Here is a 15,646-nt window from a genome sequence, read left to right as displayed (position 1 = left end):
TGTGAAAAGAAGAAAACCTTTGCTTCTCTATATTTTAGAGAGCAAACAAGGGTTTGTGAATCAGACTGACCCAGGCTCGGATTCTCTAATCATGGATGCACGACCTTGAACAAGTCACTTATTCACTCATTTCGTGAAATGAGGAGGCCTTGCTTGCATTGTTTAAAACAGCCTCCCCACCCAAGGAGAGAACTCCAGCCCTCATCCACCGCAGTGTTTCAAGCCAAGACTTGGCTTGCTTCAACTTTTAGTATACCACATACAATTTTCTTTTTCCTCTATCACCATCACTCAAATAGACCCTCACTGCTGCAGAGTCAATTCTGACTTACAGTGACCTAGAAGGACAGTCAAACTCCTGCCTGTGGCTTTCAGAGACTGTCACTCTTTACAGAAGTACAGAGCCTCAGTCGCTCACCCTCAGTGGGTTAGTGGGTTAGAACTGCTGAATTTGCAGTTATCAGTCCAACTCATAACCCAATATGCTAATGAGGCTACCACACTAGGATGTAAATTTCTCCTGGAGAGGACCATCTATCTATCTATCTATCTATCTATCTATCTATCTATCTATCTATCTATCTATCTATCTAACCATCCATCTATTTATCTATCTGACATCTACCTATCTATCTAGCACTTTGATTCCTAGCATCTAGAAAAGGGTCTGGTACATACAATGAAAGTGCTCAATAAATATTTGATGAACAAGTGAACAAATAAATAAGGAGTCATTTCAGTTACGCCCAGGTTTCTTTGGAAAGTTAAACAGAATCCATTTATGTAGTGGGAGCATCCCAGTGCCTAGGCCAGAACAGGCCCTCGAGAGGATGGCCCTCAGCTTTGCATTCACTGTAGTCCTTCACTCACTCAAGCTTCCCCTGAAACAGTTCTCAAATTTCTTCAGGAACAATCTTCCTCCTCTCTCCTAAATTTATAAAGCACCCAAAGCAATCCTGTTACTACCTAACAAGGAATTTTGTCTTAAATTTATCGATCTAATTCCATATGCATTTGTGTGTGTGTGTGCTTAAAGAACAGAATCTCCATGCTTAGCAAAATACAGGATATAGGAGTTGAAAAATAGTTGTAGATTTATCAATACTACTTTATGAATGAACCTCAATGCACTTGCTCCCAAAAAAGAGCATCAGTGTCGTCCTGTGTGGGTCACATTTTCTGAGCCACGGCAACTGTTTCTCATGTCACCAGATATAATAATAGAGTGACACCAATGGGTGGACTGTTCTTTACTACGTTAAATAAATGAATCTTCGAACAGCTCACTGATATATAATGTGTGGCCTCATTTTGCTGATAAAAAAAGCAGAAGTCAAATTATATTAAGTAGTTTGCCCATATTCACAAAGCTAGTAAACCACAGAGCCCAGGCTTAAGATCCCCAAACCCATGTACTTAAGTCCATGACATACATGGTGGTCTTACATTTGCCACAAGGGAAAGGTGGGAGCAAAAACAAAAATAAACACCAGTGGGTCAGATGAACTTACTGTCATTACTAGAAAAGTAAGAAAAAATATGCTAAGTGGTGACATATTTATGTCATGTTTGTGAGAGCAGCATTGTACACGTGGAAGCTGCTAATGTGAAAACGGGGTTAAAGGAGAGTAATTTTACTCAACTGGGAATAATAGGAACCGGAGAACTTTAAATCTGGCTTCATGTTCACTCATGTGTCTGCTCACTCCCCATCACTCTATTCATTGTTAGGATAGTGCTGATCAACATGGAGAGGGGGTCCCTGCTTACACGGAGTTTACAGCCGTGGAATAGACATACAGCCGTCAAACCATTCCTCTCTCACTGCCGTCGAGTCACTGTTGACTCTCAGAGACCCCCTTTGGGTTTCCAAGGCTGTCACTTTTTATGGGAGTAGAAAGCCAGCCTTTCTCTCCCGGTCCCCCATGAAGATTGTAGCCTAACACGTAACAGCTGCACAGCCCAGGACTCCTAGAGACCATAACTCCCGTGGATGCAAACTCCTGTATCACGTGCTTGGATGAAAAGAATCTCAGTTAGCTGTGAACAAAAGCCAACCAAACAAGCAGAAAACAAACAGACTGGAGAAGCTAGCTGACAAGGCTTCCCTGTCGAAGTGATGCTGAGACAATATACGATAGGTGAGTGAGATACCGTGTACTAGGGAGAAGGGGTGAAGAGGAGGCTGCAAACAGAAGGAAGGTGGGGGGGGGCGAGTAAAGAAGGTGTGTTAAACTGAGCTTAGGGAGGCTTCCTTGGAAGGCCCAGAGTTTACACTTCAATTAAAGAGAAATCAGAGGCCAAGCCACCAAGAGTTTTGAGGAAGATGAAGTAATCCAACTTACATTTCAGATGTAAGTGTCTTGAGGGTGACAGATACATTCAGGAAGATGGTTTAGCTGTCGAGCAAGCTCTGTAGGAATCCAGGGGGAAAGGGGTGGTAAATTAGTCTTTGAAACAAGGATCTAACAAAGTCAATATAAGAAATTAAGATGTAAAGGAAGTAAAGTCGAGCAGACTGAGTGAAAGGCATAAAAGATAAATTCACAGCTTTTTGACTTGTGCAACTGCATAGAGGGTGCTTCCTTCCCTTCCCTAAAAGAGTCCAGTTCCCATTTTATAGGCTATTATCATTGGGTATCGTCTGGTCAATTTCAGTTCATATTAACTGAAGGAAAAAAATGAGTCTTTTATATACATTTTTTAAAGGGTAGAAACAAAGTCAGAAAGAGATAAATCAGGACTGTAATGTGTAAATCTGATCATTTCTTAAAGAAATCTTGCAGAGGTGCCCTTGTGTGATGACAGGAATGAGTAAGAACGTTGTCATGATGTAGGAGTCTCAGGGGAGGGTTTCCTAGGCATTTTTTGGCTAAAGTGCCGACCAGTGACTGCTCGCTCCAAGTTCCTGCCCTGCATTCTCTCCCTTCCCCCTCCTAAGGAGCTTTGAAACCGTATTTTCCCCCAGAGAGATTTGTGTGTTCTTCCAGAAATCCATGGTACTTTGAAATTCATGGTTACTTCCACCAACACCACCATTTAAATGCATCAATTCCTCCCTAATCTTCCGGTTCACTTTCCTGCTCTCACATGCATATGAGACTATTGAAAAAAATATGGCCTCTTTGCTCTTTCACCCTTTAAAGAGATCTTTTCACAGGTAGGATTTTGAGTAGAATATTATGTCTGGAATTATGAGAAGTAGCAAACAAGACTTATTAAATATTTGAATATGATTTTACTCATTTGGCTATCTCCTTCTTTATAATTTAAATAACAGTAATGAAGTATAATCATTATGCTAATAGGTTTCCCTTCATGAATATTTATTATGTTTTAGGAATTTTTACATTTCACATCAGAATTCTCAGCTTTTCAATAGTGCTCATACTGATGGCAAAGTCATTACTTCTACAACCTGTAAAGAGTTTTCTAAGCCTAAGGAAATTTATTTTTAATCATTTTATTAGGGGCTCGTACAACTCTTATCACAATTGTGTAAAGCACATTTGCACATTCATTGCCCTCAGCATTCTCAAAACATTTGCTCTCCACCTAAGCCCCTGGCATCAGCTCCTCATTTTTGCCCTCCTTCCCGCTACCCTCTCCCTCGTGAACCCTTGATAATTTATAAATTATTATTTTGTCATATCTTTCCCTGTCTGACGTCTCCACCCACTTTTCTGTTATCCATCCACTAGGGAGGATGTCACATACAGATCCTTGTAATCGGTTCCGCCTTTCCAACCCATCCTCCCTCTGCCCTCCCAGTATAGCCACACACACCACTGGTCCTGAGGGGATCATCCATCCTGGATTCCCTGTGTTTCCAGTTCCTATCCGTACCAGTGTACATCCTCTGGTCTAGCCAGATTTATAAGGTAGAATTGGGATCATGATAATGGGGGAGGAAGAAACATTTAGGAATAGAGGAAAGTTGTGTTTCATTGTTGCTACATCACACCCTGACTGGCTTGTCTCCTCCCCGAGACACTTCTATAAGGGATGTCCAGTGGCCTACAAATGGGCTTTGGGTCTACACTCTACACTTCACCCCTCATTCACTATGGTAAGATGTTTTGTTCTGATAATGCCTTATACCTGATCCCTTCAACACTTCTTGATGACACAGGCTGGTGTTCTTTTTCCTTGTGGGCTTTGTTGCTTCTCAGCTAGATGGCCGCTTGTTTACCTTCAAGCCTTTAAGACCCCAGACGCTATTTCTTTTGATAGCCGGGCACCAAAAGCTTTCTTCAGCACATTTGCTTATGCACCCATTTGTCTGCAGCAATCTTATCATGGAAGTGAGCACACAATGATATGATTTTTTGTTCTTTGATGCCTGATAACTGATCCCTTAGAAACCTGGTGATCACCCAGGCTGGTATGCTTGTTCCTTGTAAGTTTTGTTGCTTCTGAGATAGATGGCCACTTGTTTATCTTCAAGCTTTTAAGACCCCAGAAGCTATCTCTTTTGATAGCCGGGCACCATCAGCTTTCTTCATCACATTTGTTTCTTCACCCACTTTGTCTTTAGTGGTTGTGTCGGGAAGGTGAGCATCATAGAATTCCAGTTTAATAGAACAAAGTATTCTTGCATTGAAGGAGTACTTGAGTGGAGGCCGAATGTCCTTCTGCTCCCTTAATAGTAAACCTGTAAATATATGCACATAAGTTTGTTTTTCCATCCTCATATATAACTATATTTGCATATGCACATGTCTTTATCTAGTCCTCTATAAATGCCCTTTGCCTCCCAGCTCTTTCCTCTATTTCCTTTGACTTTCCTCCTGTCCCACTATCATGCTAAGTCCCCACCTGGGTTTCAGCAATTCCTCTTGATTACATTACCCTTGATCATACCATACCAGGCCTCCCACACCATCCTCATCACTGATTTGGTTCACTTGTTGTTCCCTTGTCCCTGGGTTTGTTAACACTACTACCTTTTCCCCCACCTCCTCTGCTCCCATGTCCCCCTGGAACTGTCGGTCCCATTGTTTTCTCTTCCAGATTGTTCATCCAGCCTATCTTATTTAGACAGACCTGTGGAGATAATAACATGCACAAAAACAAGACAGAGCAAAACCAAGCAACAATATACAACAAAATAACAACAAACCAATGACAAAAAAACCAACAAGAAAGAAAAGCTTATAGTTAGTTCAAGGACTATTCGTTGGCCTTTAGGAATGTTTTCGAGTCCAGTCTGTTGGGGCACCATACTCTGGCCCCCAAATCCACCTTCAGCATTCCCTGGAGACCTGGCCACTCTGTTCCCGCCTAAGGAAATTTAAAAGACAACTAAATTTATTTCAAAATGCCATATTAATATAAGATGAACATTTTTAATCTCACAGTGCTCACTGTTATTTATCCATGAGCACAGTTATTAATTTCAATAAATTTTATTTCAGAAAAACATTTGGCAACTTTTTCTTTTTTTGTTTGTTTGTTTGTTTTAAACGTATTATTAGGGGCGCATACAACTCTTATCACAATCCATACATATACATACATCAATTGTATAAAGCACATCCATACATTCCCTGCCCCAATCATTCTCAAAGCATCTGCTCTCCACCTAAGCCCTCTGCATCAGGTTCTCTTTTTTTTCCCCTCCCTCCCCACTCCCCCCTCCCTCATGAGCCCTTTGTAATTTATACATCGTTATTTTGTCATATCTTGCTCTATCCGGAGTCTCCCTTCCCCCCCTTCTCTGCCGTCCCTCTCCCAGGGAGGAGGTCACATGTGGATCCCTGTAATCAGTTCCCTCTTTCCAACCCACTCACCCTACACTCTCCCAGCATCACCCCTCACACCCTTGGTCCTGAAGGTATCATCCACCCTGGATTCCCTGTGCCTCCAGCCCTCATATGTACCAGTGTACAACCTCTGCCCTATCCAGCCCTGCAAGGTAGAATTCGGATCGTGGTAGTTGGGGGGAGGAAGCATCTAGGATCTGGGGGAAAGCTGTGCTCTTCATCGGTACTACCTCACACCCTGACTGACCCTTCTCCTCTCCTAAACCCCTCTATGAGGGGATCTCCAGTGGCTGACACTTGGGCCTTGAGTCTCCACTCTGCACTTTCCTCCTTCATTCAATATGGTATATATATATATATATATATATATATATATATATATATATATATACACACACATATTCTTTTTTTCTTTTGCATGATGCCTTCCTTATACCTGGTCCCTTAGGCACCTCATGATCGCACTGGCTGGTGTGCTTCTTCTATGTGGGCTTTTTGCTTCTGAGCTAGATGGCCGCTTGTTTATCTTCAAGCCTTTAAGACCCCAGACACTATCTCTTTTGATAGCCGGGCACCATCAGCTTTCTTCGCCACATTTGCTTATGCACCCATTTGTCTTCAGCGATCCTATCATGGAGGTGTGCAGCCAATGATATGATGATTTTTTGTTCTTTGATGCCTGGTAACTGATTCCTTTGGGATCACTCGCTCACACAGGCTGGTGCGTTCATCCATGTGGGCTTTGTTGCTTCTGAGCTAGATGGCCGCTTGTTTATCTTCAAGCCTTTAAGACCCCAGTCACTATCTCTTTTGATAGCCGGGAACCATAAGCTTCCTTCACCACATTTACTTGTTCACCCACTTTGGCTCCAGCAGTTGTGTCGGGAGAGTGAGCATCAGAGAGTACCAATTTAATAAACAAAAGTATTCATGCATTGAGGGAGTGCTTGAGTAGAGGCCCAAGGTCCCTCTGCCACCTTAATATTAAACCTATAAATGTAGACACTTAGATCTATTTCCCCATCCTCATATATATGTTTGCATGTACATGTCTTTGTCTAGACCTCCATAAATGACCCTTGACTCCCAGCGCCTTCCTCCATCTCCCTTGACTTTCCTCCTGCCCCACCACCATGCTCCATCCCCACCCGGGCTACAGCTATACCTCTTCTCTACGCAACCTTACCCTTGATCGTTCCACATCAGGCCTTTGGAAACTTTTTCATTGGAATAATTTTCTAATCATTTTTAGTACTAATGAAAAATAAATTGACTATGTTTCAATAAATGAGTATAATGCCTTATTTTTTCTTCTTCCTGGTTTTGTTGGCTAATGTTTGTTTGTTTTTTAAATGTTATTCTTTATACTCCAGAGCAAGAGTCAATTGGCAAACGACAGCATAGGCCAAATTTGTTATATATATTGTTTTTGTAAAGTAGCTGTATAAAAATGTAACATTTTGCCAATTTTCCATGACTGCTTCACTGCTAGATCAGCAGAGTTGAGTAGTGGCTACAGAGCCTGTATGAACTCTTAGGCCAAAAATATTTATTCTTTAGTCTTTCACAGAGGAGCTTTTGTGGCTCTGTGGGTTAGCTACTGGGCTGCTAACAAAGAGATTAGGTGTTCAAGCCTCCCAGCTGTCTGGTGAGAGAAAAGTGAGGTTGTCTGCTCCCAGCAAGATTTGTAGTCTTGGAATCCTGTCTAAAGTGGCTGTGAGTTTAAATCAACTCAAGGATGGTTGGTTTGATTTTGTGTTGGTCTTTTACAGACAAAATTTGATAGCTCTTGTTTTAGAACTCTTGTATCTCAAAGTCCTTTGTAGGGTCAAGAAATTGGCAAAATTATTTAATAATAGGTTTATCAAGTACTCATCCACAAGCCCTTCCTACCCCTTATTTTAAGATAGCAGTGTTGAAGTTGAGGGACTAGTTTAACCTACTTAGATCTGTGCTTCTGATGTTTAACTCTTCTTAGAGGTGGAGGAAAAAATAAATATATACGTTTGAAAGAAATTATCTTTTTAACATAAAATCTATTAGATAGTAAGCTATTGGCTTGTAAAGTAATTTTATTCGAAAGCTGGTGTGTAACCAAGATCTGTTTGGCATTTGATAATATTTAGTAATGATCTCTACTAAATAAAAGGACTTCCAGTGGAACCTTTATAAACATGTGAAATTTAGCTGTATGATTACATATTATCTTGGTTATCCAGTGCTCTTATAACACAAAAAAACAAGTCCTTATTCTTCATCAACATCATAGTTCAAATGCATCAATTTTTCTTCAGGCTTCCTTACTCAATGTCCAACTTTCAAAGTCTGATTCAGAACACCCACATTTGGGGAAGGACTTCTCTCTGTTGCCTCTGGGGAAGGTCTTGTGTCCATTTAATATGTCGTTTTCCATTGTTCCTTGAAGATGTCCAGGCACCTCAGTCTAAGTAATTCCCTCCACCCTGGACCTGCTGGTAGTCAAGTCCTCCCTTCTTTGATTACTTCTCTCCTAGTATCTATAAAAGGTGAGGCAGGCCGCATCGAAGGAAACTCCCCTCACATTGGATCAAGGCCATGACCTGAGTAGGAGTGTTGCACCCTACCCTAGCTCCTTTACAGCTGATTGATTGATTATATCAGAATATGTCATTGGGATGGTAACATCAACATAGAACTACCAATTTCATGACTGTGCACCCCTGATAATCATGGCCCAACTAACTTGACACATGCTTGGGGAATCCAATCCAATCCATATCATTCCATTGCTTCCTCAAAATTAATGTCCTTAACACCTGCAAGCAAACATGCACCTTCACTGTTGTATTATCCAAAAGATGCTTAGTCAACCTGGGACAAAATTCCTCTTCATATGTGAATCTAGAGCAATGGTTCTCAACCTGTGGGTCACGACCCCTTTGGGGGGTCAAATGACCCTTTCACAGGGATCGCCTGATTCATAACAGTTGCAAAATTACAATTATGAAGTACCAATGAAAATAATTTTATGGTGGGGGTGAGGGTCCCACAACATTAGGAAATGTATTGAAGGGCTGCGGCATTAGGAAGGTTGAGAACCACTGATCTAGACTATATATTGTCTATTCCAAAATAGAATGGTGGAATAGGTATAAGGCAAAATTCCATTACCAATGTGAGAGACTCCATGGAAAAAAGAAATAGCAGAGAACAAGCCAAACCAAAAACTCACTGTCATCAAGTTGATTCCAACTCATAATGACCTTATAGGTCAGCTTAGAACTAACTGTTCCCATGGGTTTCCAAAGCCGTAACTCTTCACAGGAGTAGAAAGCCTGAGCTTTCTCCCTTGGAAAAGCTGGTGGTTTTGAACTGCTGACCTTTCAGTGAGCAGCCCAATGCGTAACCACTAAGCCACCAGGGCTCCAAAGCAGGCATTAAGCACATAAAAAGAATCCAAAAGAATAATTTACATTAGCTCTTAAAGCTTGAAGATACTCCTGTGATCTCTGAGATCATCCAGACAATAGCTCTTCTCTGGAGCCTTTGAGTTTGGCCATGCTCTCTGAAGTCACTGTCGCCCTCGGCTGCAGCTCCAACTTCCAAGTGCACTGGAAGGGCAACTTTTCCCTTGTCTTTGGGTGGCCCCATTTCTCTAGTTCAATTGAGTGACAATGACACGGACACATACAAACACACACCCTGGACACACAAAGCTGTTCTTCTAGCTCCTGGCCATGAAAATGCCACTCCATTAGCTTTGAATAGCTGAGTAGCTTTCAAAGTAGGATCCGTGCCACTGGCATTTATAAATGGCTGCCTAACCCTCTGGACCCAAAGAGGCAAAGACATACTTCTTTAAAATCGAGATGGCCGTGACCCAACTATTTCAGCCCCAGTGGGCTGCGATTCAACCCTTTGTGATTCCAAACTCTTTGAGACTTGGGCAGCTCTGCTTCCTGTGCTCCTTGTCTCTTGACCCTTCAGGCCTCTTGGCTCTGCCCCCAACCTCTTCTCTGCTTCATGTAAGTACTACAAAGCTCTTTAGCTCTGCCAACAGTGCTCAGAGGCCCCCATTCCAAGGGAAACCAAGACCCAAAGGTGCTCAGCTCCATTGTTCTATGATCAGTAAACTGATTTCCGCTGACCTGGGCTTAGAGGCGTCCACTCTACAGGGACCCTTTCTGCCCAAAGACAGTCACTCTGTGGGCTAGCCCCTGTGAGCTCACTGTGGACTCAGTCTGGCTGTTGCTCCCTCTCAGCTGCTACTGTGACTTGTTGTCTGCACTGGCCTGGTGTCAGAGATCGCCTCACTCACTCTGAGCCCTCACCAGAACTGCCTTTGAAATCCATCCGCAATTTCACCAACAGTCTCTTTAGGGTAGTCTCCATTGCATCCTATGCAAATGAAAGATGGATATTGAATAAAGAAGATTGCAGAATAGATGGATTTGAATTGTGGTTCCAGCGAATAATATTGAAAGTGCCATAGACTGCTAAAAGGACAAACCAATCTATCTTGGAACAAGAAAGGCCAGAGTGCTCCTTAGAGGCAAGGATGGCAAGACTTCATCTTACGTACTTTAGACATATTGTCAGGAGAGACCAGTCCCTGGAGAAGACCATAGTGTTTGGTAAAATGAAAGGGCAGCAAAAAAAGAGGCAGGCCCTCCAGGAGATGGATTGGCACAGTGACTGCATCAGTGGGCTTAGGCATAGGAGCAGTGGTGAGGCTGGCACAGGGCTGGCAGTGCTTCCTGCTGGTGTGCGTAAGGTTGCAATGGGTTGGAGCCAACTTGGTGGCACCTAACAACAGCAACTCTTCAAGGCAATGCAGGCCTATAGTCTGAGGCACTGTTCGTCTGGGTGGATGAGAGAAACAAATTCCCAGGCACTCATATGTGTGTAAAAGAGAGCTTTATCTACAGGGTCATTGTACATTGAGAAGCATCCCAACTCCGTCCAGTCCAAGCCCATAAGTCCGATATGCGCCCATATGTGTGATACCAGTCTATAAAGTCCTCTTCAGATTCATGAAACACATGCAATGATGCCAAATGCAGGATGATCATAGGCCAGTGGGAAGTCTTGTAGATCCAGTGCCATTGTAAGCATCTCCATGCTGGCAGAGGTCTCCCCGTGGCCTCTCCAGGTCCAGGGTGCTGGCTGTATCAGGGTAGGTCCATGTGGCTTCTCATCAGGAATGTGGAGCAGGGAGTCAGCCTTGTCAGGAGAGAGTCTCCAAGGAAGTGAGCAGAGAGTGAAGTGTCTCCCGTCTCCAAGGAGGAAAAACAAGAATTCTCAGAATTCTCAGGAGAAGGCCGTGACCACCCAGAGGCCTCATTGGTTATATCTTGATTGACAGGCCAGACTCCACCCCTTCACTCATAATTCTCTCAAATTGACCCCAGATTATTCAACTACCACAGTCACCTTTCAATTGTTCCAACCTCATTGATGCCCCACAGGGATAATGATCTCTACCCAAAAAATGTCAAAGATGTCTCTAGAGTGAGCCAGAGATGTAAATAAACCATAGACACACGGATTTGAGCTTGCAATTAATTCTAGCCATAGTCTAGGAACTATTAGTTGCTTAATGCTTGATGGTTGACCTCATGAAGGGATCACTGAAGATATGGGTGCTGTAGCAAAGTGTGGTGAAGAAACTAGATGGTGCCCAGCTATCCGAAATAATAGTGTCTAGGATATTAAAGGAATATTTTCAAACAATCAGCCATTTAAGTGCATGTCAACTAAGCACACCAGCCTGTGTGATTCAAGAATTTTAAGTAATATAATCCAAACCTAAAGGAGGGAAGGATGTCGCAGTTTAAAATGTGAGTACCTGGTTGGGAGAGGCTATCGGTGACAGTGGAAGCTCAAAATCCATTTTCAGGGTTCCCACATGGATTAAGCCTCTGGGAATGCCCTCCAGTCATATTTGAGGGATTTGAATAATCCTGTTGTCAGACAAAGGGTATCGTAAAGTCAATTATGACAGCAGTTTGAGCTCCCTTTTGACTCATTTTAAAGCTATTTCAGTTTAATTTTTGTGTTAAATGAGGAGAAGTACATGTGTATTAAGCTTATGGTGAATCCCTCATGACCACGGATATCAGATGCTCTCATGTACGATGCCTTGGAAAATAGATTGTTGCAGACGTAGTTAGAGTAAAATGAAGCACCCTATCATTTGATCTTCCTTATGATCCATTTAATTTGTTAAATTTTTAAGGTTTTCTGCTTTCATTTCTTGGAAGTTTTTCATCTTTTTTCTGTTGTTCATCTTGCTAGGGTTTTGTTTGTTTGTTTGTTTGTTTGTAAGTGCTTTCTTCAGTATATGAAATCAAGGATGGGTGGATCTATAGAGATAGTAACTGTTTCATGGTTCCCTGGGGGGTTGGCAGGAGAGCTTGGGGGGAAATAGGAAGCTAAGAGTGATGGGTAGGAGATGGAAGGAAATGTTCTAAAACTGATCGTGGTCATAATTGTACAATTCTTCCTGATATAATTGAATTATCGAATTGTATGATATGTGGATTAGATGCCAATAAAACTGTTGAAAAAATCTTCCAACTTCCAATCACTACCCAATTAAAAGAACACTTGTGCATTTTAGATCTTTGTTAGAGGAGCAACCCACTATTCAGTACAAAATGATTTAGTGTTGCCATAACAGAAATACCGCAAGTCGATGAGTTCGCCGGCAGGAATTCATTCTTTCACTGGTAACGAGCATAGAAATCCTAATTCTCGGCACCAGCTCAATAGGATGGCTTTCTTTCTCTGCTGGCACTACGTTCTTGTCCTGTCTCCTTTCAGCATCTGTCAATTTAATGATCCATGGTGATATCCATGTATTTTGCACCATTCTTAGCCCGAAGCTGAAAGGTTCTCAGTGCAGGGAACCTGGGTCCAAAGGACACACTCTAAGGCTGGCTCTTCTTTCTGTTGGTCATCAGATTCTTCCTTCTCTGCTTCTCTCTCCTTTCATCTCTTGTAAGACGAAAGATGATGTAGAACACATGGTGGGGAAATGGCCTTACATATATGGGAGGTATGACTTAACAGAAGTTACTGCCTCCTGCACTGGTCCCTCCAATCTGTATAAGTTGATTACATCAGAGGGCATCATGGGAGATGATGCATCATGACATTACTGCCAATTGCACAATTCTGTGACTGCTGAACCACTGAGAATCATGACCCAGGCACGTTGGCAGGTGCTTTGGGAGACAATTCCATTCATGGCACATATTTTTTAAATATTAAAGTTAGTTTAACTACAAATAAGTTCTGAATATTGATTGAATAATATAACATAAAGTACACCCAAAGGAAACCCAAGAATATCTTAACTAGTAATTAATATAGCCAAGCGACCCCAGTAATTGTCATGTGTTAATTTACGCTTTCTAAAGATATTCACCTACCTGCTTGAGATGCTTTTTTAAAAAACGTTTTATGATGAATCTGTGTGAACATGTACAGAGCAGATCACCAGTTTTACATTCAATGATTCATAAAAAACGTGCTCTGCCTCATCCATGGCAGTCCCTCAGGGCAACACCCCATATCCCAGTTCTCCCTGTGGTTTCCATAGCCCCTCCTCATTTCCTCTCACCCTGTGGAACTTTGTCCTTGGTTCAGTGTTGTCCTCTTAATCGAAAATAGTTGCTTTTGCTCTATGTATCTCCCTCGTGTTCTGGTACCTGTATGAACCTGCCTGGTGGCTTGACTGAAAATTGAGCCATTGGGGTGATTTCAATTCTAGGCCTGAAAGGGGACTAAGGGCAATAGTCTTGCAGCTGTCTCCAATCTCGATCTTACCAGAAAGCCTGATGTTTTTATGACTTTAAATTTTGTTCCACATTTTCCTCCCACTCTGTCTAGGAGTTTCTAATGCGATCTCTTTCTGAGTAGTTGATAGTGATAACTGGCCACTGGCTAGGTCTTCCAGTCTCAGTGTTCTGAGACTGATGTTTGAGTTGTCCATTAAGAAACTGGACTAATTGCTCCCAGGTGTCTTTGATTTGAATCACTCTTCTTTCCTCTGGACATGAGCCACTGATAGTTACTCCTTGGATGACCACTCAAAAGCTTTTCAGACTCCGTGGCTCCTGGCTAGTCCACCAAATTAGGATGCAGAACATGATATTGTTAGACTGTGTTTACATCAGAAGCTTCTGGAATGCATTTTAAAGTGCTAAATTCTACTCTCAATATTTCACTTACTAAACTAGATTCCTTTTCTCCAGTAGTTTTATTGTCATGTAATTCACATATCATACACTTCAATAGTTCAATCATATTAAGAAGAGTTGTACAATCATGATCACAATCAATTTTAGAACTTTCTCTCCCCTTCTTGTACTCACTGTTATTGGTTCCTCGTGGCCCCACAACCTCCTCTGTCATACTCCCCCAAAATCATTAATTCAGTTACTGTCTCTGTAGATTTACCTATCCTGGATTTCACAAGCAGAAAAGCACACTCCCTTAAAAAAAAAAACAAACAACAATAACAAAGTAAAACAGAGAAAAAGCTCAATTGGAAAGAAATCAGAAAATACTAAAAAGTAAAACAAATTTAAAATGGGTCAAACGGGAGTTCCAAAGGGGAAGCTGTTAAGTGTTAACCTAACTGCATTTGCAGTGATCCACTTTCCAATGCTCTCTGCAGGATAACAAGGTAACATGGCAGCAACTCTGCTGGTCACGTCCCAAGACTATGGTCAAAGGTGATTCCCCAGAGCCTTCCTCTCTGTGTCCACCCTCCAAATGGGTGGTGGGCTTCAAACATTAGACCAGATTTTTAGAGGGATGATTTATGCAACCTTTCTTTTTATTCGCGCCCAAACTTTATTTTTATGCACAATAGAGTTTCAGAACCTCTCATGTAATTAAAATTCTGTCACCTGTGATTTTTGATCAATTGAAACCAGGATCAATTTCCTTTCTTTCAGGGGGTCTTTATTTCACTAGTCATCCCAGGAAGCTATTGTTGAAATGCCATGTATTTATGGGATACAATAATACAGAATAAGCTAGGTTAATTAAAGGGTTTTCTACTAAATTTGAGAATAGACATTGTAAAAGGTTTATTATGAATATAATGATTTTGAAGCAATGGGAAATAATTAGCATTTAAATTAAGTTGTAGGTTATTCACATTAGTAAAAGGTTAGCTTGCTATAATTTTTATAACGTTATGATGTTATTTTTGGATTGATTTGAGCACTGACTATGCCTTAAGTAATGAAAGTGTGGGATAATAAAAAATTCATCATTAATTAATCTACATATTAATTGGTGAATTGTCTTGATTATATATGCATTGCAGTAACAATTAAAATTTGTACAAGATAAATCTGAGTGTTAAGTTACTTACATGTAATATTTAAGTGATTTTAATGCTTTATCACTATGATTAGAGTTATTAAGCCACTTAAAAAGCTGGTTGTAAAGGGAGCAGGATTTTAATTTAACTCTAATTGTTTTCTAAACTTTTAGGTTGTGTGTGTGGTAAATAATTTCAAGGGAAGACAACCAGAAAATGAGCATATACATATGGATAATCTGGCACAGATGCCAATGATCAGCATCCCTCGAGCAGAAAGTCCTTTGGAAAAGGTAACATCTGTACAGGTGATTCCGAATTTGAGTTCTAAGATGTGATTATGAGCTGAGAAGATGAATTCCTGTGTCTGTCTGGAGTGTGCCGACACACTTATTGTTAATTTACTACAATCTCAGTGTCTAGTGTCGTATTTAGCAAAATTTAGAGCAGTGCATGTCACCTTTCACATCTCTTTGTGTCCTCGAAACAAAAAGCAGAGTCCCTGCATTATGGAATATGTTCAGCTTCTAATTAAGGAATACTGTGGAATGCTCATTGA

General features: G+C 41.4%; 1 protein-coding gene across 1 annotated transcript in view; it reads left to right on the top strand.

Annotated features, from left to right (window-relative positions):
- Positions 1-15,425, top strand: part of PLPPR5 (phospholipid phosphatase related 5) — a 188,002-nt gene extending 172,577 nt beyond the window's left edge. The window contains exon 6 of the mRNA XM_075539991.1: positions 15,261-15,425. Within this exon, the coding sequence (XP_075396106.1) occupies positions 15,261-15,425 (165 nt within the window). The remainder of the gene's footprint in view (positions 1-15,260) is intronic.
- Positions 15,426-15,646: the final 221 nt, after the last annotated feature.

This window comes from Tenrec ecaudatus, chromosome 1 (assembly GCF_050624435.1).
Source record: "Tenrec ecaudatus isolate mTenEca1 chromosome 1, mTenEca1.hap1, whole genome shotgun sequence".
Taxonomy (NCBI): Eukaryota; Metazoa; Chordata; class Mammalia; order Afrosoricida; family Tenrecidae; genus Tenrec; species Tenrec ecaudatus.
This window is presented reverse-complemented; position numbering and strand designations above follow the sequence as displayed.